The sequence below is a fragment of the Sus scrofa genome, chromosome 6 (assembly GCF_000003025.6).
Source record: "Sus scrofa isolate TJ Tabasco breed Duroc chromosome 6, Sscrofa11.1, whole genome shotgun sequence".
Classification (NCBI taxonomy): domain Eukaryota; kingdom Metazoa; phylum Chordata; class Mammalia; order Artiodactyla; family Suidae; genus Sus; species Sus scrofa.
The window spans coordinates 20,082,110-20,090,999 of record NC_010448.4 but is presented as its reverse complement, the minus strand read 5'-3'; the positions used below and the strand labels follow the sequence as shown (position 1 = coordinate 20,090,999).

The following is an 8,890-nucleotide window of genomic DNA, read 5'->3' as shown; positions in this document are numbered from 1 at the left end:
ACTTTGCTGTACACCAGAAGCTAACATAATATTGTAATTCAACTATACTTCGATAAAATGGGGAAAAAAATTTCCTGGGGACTCGGTTCAAAAGAGTGAGTAAAATTTGGAGTTCCCGTCGTGGCGCAGTGGTTAACGAATCCGACTAGGAACCATGAGGTTGCAGGTTTGGTCCTGTCCTTGCTCAGTGGGTTAGGGATCCGGCATTGCCGTGAGCTGTGGTGTAGGTTGCAAACACAGCTCGGATCCCGAGTTGCTGTGGCTCTGGCGTAGGCCAGTGGCTGCAGCTCTGATTGGACCCCTAGCCTGGGAATCTCCATGTGCTGCGGGAGCAGCCCTAGAAAAGGCAAAAAGACCAAAAAAAAAAAGAGTGAGTAAAAATTAGCTCAGGGAAGATGAGTTGGATGAGTGCTTCAGACTGAAAAAAATAACAGATATGAAAACAGGGAAGTGTGATGCTTCCTTGGTGCCTTGACTTCTCAAGATCCCCTTGCTCTCTCCAGGAAGGATGCTGTCGCTATAGTGGGTATAGCTAAGATGGATGCAAAACTGATTGCTCACGAAGAGTATCCAGTCAACACCATCATCATCCATGAGGACTTTGATAATGTAACGATGAAAAACAACATAGCCCTGCTGAAGACAGACACGGCGATAAAGTTCAACAGCCTGGTCCAACCCATTTGCTTCCTCGGCAGAAAGCTGCATATGCCACCCACCTTGGAGAACTGCTGGGTGGCAGGATGGAATCCTACATCTGCAGTTAATGCCTTCCTTCTCCTAGAGGAGGCTGTGTGTGTGCTAGCAGTGGGGCTGACTGGGATGGACTGTTCTAGCGCTTAGCTCAATAATTCAGGTGGCCTAAGGTTCTAGAGTTGGGCTGGAACCCTCGCTTAGTCAAGATTCCCAGCACTTGCCCTCTCTGAGGCCATTCTTAGTTGGTCTTATTTCTTCTATTCCTACACCAAAATGGAAAGTACATGGGCAGCGAAGCCTGAAAGGGTGCAAGGTTATGGAGGGCCAGGGGACATTATTCCTTGAACCAGGGCTGACAGTCCCCCTGTCCGAGCCAAGCTTGTTTTCTTCTGTGCTTGGGAAGTAAACAAGGAAATGCATTCACCCTCCGCAGATGTGGAGGAACATGAACATGTTCTCTGCCCAGGTTCACATTCAAGTTCAAAGCAAGGTAGTTTTTAGTAAAAAACTCAGATACAGGTTCTGATTTCCATGAGGAAAAGGGGTTTCTCCGAACATTTCCCACTCACTCCCCTCTGGATATGTGAGCGGTAATTGAGTTGACTTGGGGGAAGTCTTCTCGTTAATCATTCTTGGGCTCTCTGTTGCATGGTCCAGACAGGAAATCACATGACGATGAGTATCCTGAGGAAAATCTCCGTGAATGACATCGACCTGTGCCCCTTAAACAAAATCCAGAAGACAGGATGTGGCAATCACATAGAGCTGGAAACCGACTCCGTCTGCTTGGTAAGAACACGGTGGAGTAGAAGCTGCTTGCTGAGAGTAAGCAGCGGTCACCTCATGGGGCACCTTGGGACACCCCCTTGCTGGATGGTGAGCTCTGTGAGGGCAGGGACGGTCACCTGGGATTCACCAGCATCTCTGGGGTGAATAGCACCTGCTGAATGAATTAACCAGCCACTGTGACATGACTAAGCATGGCTAAATCACGTATTTCATTAGCTCAAAGTTTGAAAGAGCGAGTCCAAACCAGACATGCAGCAATGGTTTGAGCATGCCTACTATGCGGGGTTGCTGTATTGGCTCCTGTGCAACCCAGACTGATGCTATTGCTCATCAGTTATTAGGTCGCTTTATCTTTTATTACTTCCTGTCAGAAGCCCCCTCCACCCGGATGAGGGCTGTCCAGATGTGGCTGTCTTACTGTCTCAGGAAAATGTGTAGAATTCACAAACACCTGTATCCACATCTGGAAAAAGTGTGGCTTATGGGGGCCACATAGTTAATAAATGTTAAAGACAAGAATCCATCTCTGCCAGGTTTCCACGTAGTTTCCCTCCTCTAAAATTGTCTAAGATGCTGATCAACAATTTTCCTCAAAGAAATCTTTAGGATTCCCTAATGGGGAAATTTTTTTACCAGAAGACCTGGAGGAATTTTTTAGAGAAAAGGAAAAAAAAATACATACATGTGGCCAATTCTTCCCAAAAGTCATTTTATTGTGAAAGCATGAAGGACTGCCTTTCATCAGGTTGCTGTTCCAAAGTTGGTTAGATGTTGACTGACTGCCTATGTTGTACTGGGCTCTCTGCCAGGTAGAGGACTGCAGCAACATCTTAAATCTGAGAATGTGTTAAAATACAGTAGAAGACGTAGCTGTTTAACAAAATCCTGCCATCAGCCGCTCCATCGATCTAGTGCCACACTTCATCAAATCTTAGATGCTGTCAGTTTTAGAAAGCACCATTATTTTTATGTAACACCAAGAGATAGAAAATGCTGCTACTTAAACTCTGAAATGAACCAATTAAAAGACACATCCCATTTCAAAGATGCTAATTTTTTAAGAGCATCTTAGGTTCACTGGAATATGGTAAGCTGCTTATCTTCGAATGATCACCTCTTTAAACCACCTGCAAAGTTGAGACTGGTTTTTAACTGTAGTACACTGGTAAATAGTCCTTTGTTTTTGAACAGAACTGTGCTTGCAAACCATCTCAAATAAATGGTGACTGGTCTACCCAGGATCCTCCTAGGAAATGGGTTCTAATATCCAGAGGTCCTCAAAGCCACACTTTGCCCTTGTAGAACAAACCACACGGGTTCAATGTCTGCCCTGATGGGTCCCCAGAAACCCAGCAAAAGCAGAATCACTCTGAGCTCACCCATTTGGTCCCCACTACTGTTAGAGCTTTTGCTGAATGTCAAGGTTGAGATCACACAATAAACGAGCTCTTCCATGCTGGGTCGCTCCCCCGGGAGAGGAGGCAGGGCTGCTCCAGAGGAGCACTGGTAATTTTCATCTCCACTGCTTGAGCTTCAGAAGTCTCAGCCTTCCAGGTTATGGGGAAGAGAAAAAGCAGCGTATTCTACACCTAAGTGGAATGGTGACTTGTGAATCCACACAATGGCTGGGGACATCAACCACACCATCATCTGTCAAACGTTTGGTCCTGAATTACATTCTTTTTCTTCCTCCGGCTGTAAAAGCACAGTTAAAACAACCTGGGAGTGGGACTGGTTAACAGAGGGGACATCACTCCATTCTTGGCCAGAGAGCCTCTGTGCCCCAGGCAGACAAGAGCCTGTCCACCACTCAGTCCTGGGACGACCAGCCAACACTCAGGGAGGAAACCTCTACCCTCTGCTGTTTGGCAGCAGTGGATGAAAACAGGACGTAAAGAACTGAAAAATCACGAGTCCCACCCTAAAGTGCTCCCTCCCATCTGATGAGAGGCAGAGAGCGAAGTCCAGGAGGTCATCCCTATGTGTGTGATTGTGCGACGACCGGGCATTAGGGCTGCCTTGCAGAGCCTGCCTCCCTCTGCTTCTCAACGTTGAATCTGTTCAGCTTGTTCCCCACTGCCGACTGCAAACCCCCTCCCTCCATGCCTCAGTCCAAACAGTGAGAGCAGTGTGACTGCCTGGCCCCCCAGCAAGGCAGGTCACACAGGTCAAAGTTGGCTGGCTAGCCCTTGATGATAAGCCCCCTCGGGGACCAGGGTGGACCTTGGGCCAGGCCTGGTGGGGGGTCAGGCGAGGTTAATTATACCTAGTAGCTGTCTTGTTGCTCTTCCAGCCTTTCTCAGTTTTTCACATAAAAATAATGGCTTTTCTAGACACCAGGGTCAAGGCAGCTAATTGTTGACTGAGTGCATCCTGTATGGCAGGCACTGTGCTCGGAGCTCTGCCGGACCTACAGGCACTGACTGTGCCCCCACCTGAGCTCAGAGAGAATTAGGTAACCTGCCAGGGCCCCATGTCTAGCATGCCAGCTTCCACCCCACACCTCACAAGAGAAAAGATCTGCGCAGCAGAACTCCAGAGCAGAGACAGGTGAGAGCCTGGGCAGGGGGCAGGGCAGGGGCACTGACAGGCAGCTGCCCGGCTGCAAAGGCTGTGAACAAACACAGCCCCTGACCCTGACCCTGACCCTGACCCTAGCAGGACCGAGGGCGGGAGGGAGCAGCTTAAACAAAAGATGGAAACGAAATAGAAAGCAAGGAAGGCGGGAGCATTCCAGACCAGAAAGGAACAAAATATCAACACTGAGGAATGAGAAACCAAAAGTGAGGGAGGATTTGCTGCATGGACTGGAAAGGGGCAAGGAAGCGAAATGGGAACCAGGATGCTACAGGCAAACTGCAGGATTGTATAATAAAAGGAAATAATTTGTACAATAAAAGGAAAGGTCATCTTGTTGGAATCTGCGGTGGTGGTGGCCTAGACTGGAGATAGTATCCTATAATCTACCCCATTTCCAGTGAGAACCAGTGTAAAACATTTCTAGAACAGATAGTAAATTGCGCAAGGATATATTAAAAAAGAAAAGTTTTTCTAAGACCCAAAGCCTTCTGTCCTTTGTCACAGGGGGACCCCGGAAACCCAATGATGTGCCAGCTGAAGGAACTGAGTCTGTGGGTGCTGAGAGGAATCCTGTCCCAAGGTGGTGAGAAGTGCCCTGGCCTGTTCCTGTACATGAAGGTGGAAGACTTTAGCGACTGGATCACGTCCAAGACCAAGAGGACCAGCCCTCCCCTGTCTTCTTTCCACCACTGGGAGAACACAATTCATCTCTCCGGCTACTCATCGAATGCTGCCGTGACACAGCAAACACAGTCTGGGCTGAGCCAGGTTGGATGGTCCCAAGCACACCTCCAAGGACAAAATAGGGCCACCATGCATTCAGAGCCAACAAATGGCACTCAAGCGAGTCTAGACTTTAGGGAAAAGGGTCTAAGGGAGTTAGGCAGGACTGAGGTGAACATACAACCCATGTACTATGACTACTATGGTGGGGATGCTGGGGAGGGCCGGCCTCTAGCAGGTCAGAACAGGTTACATCAGCCCCAAGCAATTACCTTGTTTTTCTTTGTGCTTGTTTTCTTTTGTAATTGGATCTTAGTCTAGGAGTTAACCCTCCAAACTGAAGACTAAGCTCAGAACGCTGAGTGCCAGGCATTCACCATGTTGCTTTGGTGTCTCTCTTTGAGAGCTGCATGGCTGGCTGCTACGGACAGGCCCACGGCACAGACTGGGCGGGCTCTCCCTCCTCTGTCCCACTCCTGCCTGCGGGAAGGTCACTTTCTTGTGTGCTTGTGAACTAAATGTGGGCTAACAAGTGACAAACCATTAGAGTGCCCTGTGGTTCTTTCAGTGTTAATGGTTCCCAGGGCCAGGCTGTGAAAACCCTCCCCAGGGGCCGAAGTGGCCTGGGAGGTGACAGGCAGCCTGGCTGGAGAGTCGGGGACACTAGCCAGCACAGGGAACAGTGAGAGGGCCCCATGACTAGAAAGGGGCTGATTACTTTAATGGGTCACTTTTTGGTGCAGCCGTAGCCTGCCTCTCGCTATTTCCCAGGGGGGCAAATTGCCTGCAACTGCTCATTGGTGGTTTTCATTTTATTCCAAGCCTTGCGGTAGCCTTTTAAGGACATCTGCAAAAAGGAAAGAGGGGGAGAGGGGGGGAAGGTCATTTAGGACAAAAGAATTGTGCCTATCCTACCGTGTCCAGTCCTGGGATGGTACGAATGACCTTGTGCAGGGGGCAGTGTTTGCAGGCCCGCTGTAGACAAAGGCCACTTAGGGGTGCCTGGAAGATTCTTCTAAAAAACTTATTTCTGTTTCATAAAGTGAGAAATTGCAGGTTCCTGCTGGGATTCTCTGCTACTTCTCAGCCCCAGATCTGATGGGCCCAAGTTTGGATGCTAATTTATTTCCCTGCCACCAAGTGACTATGGAAAAGCAGGAGAAAGGACTGTGGGAAACAGAGCTGGGGTCCACAAACAGAGCCAAGCTTCCCAAGCGACCTGAGTGGGTTTTTAGCTACTCTAAGGATGTCTGATGTGCCCTCAGTGTACAACCAGGCCTGCGGCAGTCTGGGTGCTTTCTGGTTTTTGACGCCAGCATATTGTTTGCACTTTTCCCTTTTCTCTCCCACAGCTCACAAGAAGCGAGGGTGCTTCTGTGCTCCCTGTACTATATGAAAAGGCTGCGGGTTAGTCAACATCGAAAACACCCTTGGCAACTATGTAAATGCATGGAATCGGGTTCTGAGGGATATTAAAAATCCATTATTATCTCAACTTTTAAAAACCTGGTTTCTCCATGTATAAAAGAGCAATCACTAAATTATTATAATGGGAGGAGGGGTTCAGAAGCTTCCATAATTCATTAACAAAAGAAGCAACTAAAAACACACTACTACTAGAGTTTCTTTCTGATAACCTGAAAAGACTCTGTGCTCCAACCAGAAAAAGGAGCTTTAAGCAGGGGGAAGGGGGAACCATCCTTTATTTTGGTATAAGAGTTGAAGCAACAGCTGAGCTTTCTCATAGACATCGCGTGTCCAAACGCCTGTATTCTTAGCTCAAAAAACAAAAAAACGAGAGGGGGCAGAAGACACCGGGTTGGGAACTCCCTGTGACTCACCTCTGCGATCTCCACTTTCCTCTCCCACATCCTGATGGTCTTCTCCAGGTCCCCATTTCGGATCTTCTCCTGGACGTACAACATCACCTGCGGCACCCGGAACTCCGCCAGCTGCTTCCGGAGCTGCTTGTTCACAGCCATGGCCTTGGCCCGGTCCTGGGTTGGGAAGGACCAATTAGACTGGGGGCTCCCTGGACCAATGAAACTTGGTTCCCGCCTCCTGGGACTTACTGGCCCTGGTGTCCCTCCCCAGTTTCAATGTAGTTCTAAAAACCATGATTACATTTTCAAAGGAGTGGGTGAAACCACAAGACTCTGATTCTTTACAGATTGTGGTGCTTCCATTGAGTTCAGAACACTAAGTGCAGGCTAAAACAGTCTTTTTTCCCCTCCCTTCCTTCCTTTCTCACTTCCTCCTTTATTAAGGAATATGTTTTACTCAGGGGCTTTTTTTTGTTTTGGAAAAATTCTGTAAGTACACTTTGATTAGACAAACTTCAATTAATTTTCATGGTTTTTTTTTTTTTTTCAAACTATACGTAACACAACATTTCCCATTTTAGCCACTTTTAAGTGTACGGTTCTGTGGCATTCCGTACACTCACACTGCTGTGCAGCCTTCATCACCATCCATCTCCAGAACTTCGCACCCATCAAACACTAACTACCCAGCCCCCTCCCCTCAGGCCCTGGCAACTACCATTCTATTTCCTGTCTCTATGAATCTGACTACACTAGTAGGCACCTCATGGAAGTAGAATCATACAATATTTTCCCTTTTGTGAATGGCCAATTTCATTTGGCATAAATGTCCTCAGCGTTCATTTACATAGCATGATACAATTTTTGTAGCATGTCAACATTTCTTTTCAAGGAGGAATAATATTCTATTCTATGTATCTACACCACGTTTTGATTGTCCATTCATCTGTCAGTGGACACTTGGGTTGCTCCTACGTTTTGGCTATTGTAAACAATGCTGCTACAAACACGGTTATACAAATACCTGTTCAAGTTCATGCTTTCAATTATTTTGATTATATACTTGGAAGACAACTTGCTGGATCATAAATGGTTACCCACTTTTTTGAGGACTCTGCCTTTTAAAAAATTACCACACAGTAAAATTTGTCTTCTTCTTTTGAGTGGATTTTGCTTTTTTCTTTTACCCTTTTATCATTATAGTTGATTTGTAATGTTGTGCCAATTTCTGCTGTACAACAGAGTGACCCAGTCTCACACACACACACACACACACACCTTTTGCCATGTTATCTTCTATCATCATCTATCTCAAGACCTTGGATATAGTTCCCTGTGCTATGCAAGAGGACCTCATTGCTTACCCACGGAGGGATTTTTGAGTTGGCATTGTCCTTTCCATTGTTAACAATTGTTTTGAATAGGCAATACATTCAATTCAAGTGGTATAAAAGTACACAATGACAAGTACACACTCCTCTCCCCAGTAACGCAGATCCCCTTTCAAGAAGCATACACTATTTTTAGATTTGGTGCATCTTTCTAGAAATCTATAACCACACAAACCTATATGTTTAGCTTTTTGGCCCAGAGTAGTCAATTCTATTGACTTTTATTCGTCCAACTTTTTTTTTCTTCACTTAATCATGAAGATTCTTCTGTATAGACACATGAAGAATTTACTCATTCTTTTTTTTAATAGTTGCATAATTTTCCATTGTGTGAATATACACCATAAGTTAACAAGCCCCCACCAACAGTTGCTCAGCTTCTCAGTCTCTTACAACAAACGGTGCTGTGATTACTAATAATCTGGGTATACATCTGTTATAAATGCAAGTATATAAGCAGGGTAAACGACTTGCTCATCGAAGGCAGTGGTTGGTTCTCAACTGGGGGCTATTTTCTCTCCAGGAGACATTTGGCCATAGCTGGCGTCATTTTGTTTGTTACAACTAAGGGAGTGCTACTGGCATCTAGTAGGTTGAGGCCAGGTATGCTACAAAACACCCTACAATGCACAGGACAGCCTCCGCAACAAAGAACAAAGAACCACCTGATCCAAAATGTCAGTAGTGTCTCAGTTGAGAAACCCTGCCCTAAGCACATGTGTGTGTATGATAAATGGTACTATTTGCCCTCTATAACGATCAAGCCAATCAGACTTTGCAGCAGTGTGAGACTGCTCTTTTCCCCATTCTCCCAACACAATCTTACTTTTTCATGTTTGTCAGTATAACAGAGGGAAAATGGTATCTCATTATAGCTTTATTTTGTGT

General features: G+C 46.4%; 2 protein-coding genes across 3 annotated transcripts in view; one reads left to right on the top strand and one right to left on the bottom strand.

The window, feature by feature from the left end:
- PRSS54 (protease, serine 54) lies at positions 514-5,506 on the top strand. The gene is made up of 3 exons (XM_021093951.1): positions 514-762; positions 1,354-1,485; positions 4,570-5,506. Exons 1-3 carry the CDS (start codon positions 538-540, stop codon positions 5,107-5,109), a joined length of 897 nt encoding a protein of 298 aa, XP_020949610.1. The 5' UTR covers positions 514-537; the 3' UTR covers positions 5,110-5,506.
- CCDC113 (coiled-coil domain containing 113) overlaps positions 2,181-8,890 on the bottom strand; it is a 36,151-nt gene continuing 29,441 nt past the window's right edge. The window contains exons 7-8 of one of the 2 annotated variants that reach the window (XM_021093303.1): positions 6,630-6,785; positions 2,181-5,635 (exon numbers count right to left, since the gene is read on the bottom strand). In XM_021093303.1, the coding sequence (XP_020948962.1) occupies positions 5,549-5,635; positions 6,630-6,785 (243 nt within the window). In that variant the 3' untranslated portion in view covers positions 2,181-5,548. 2 annotated transcript variants of the gene reach the window in all.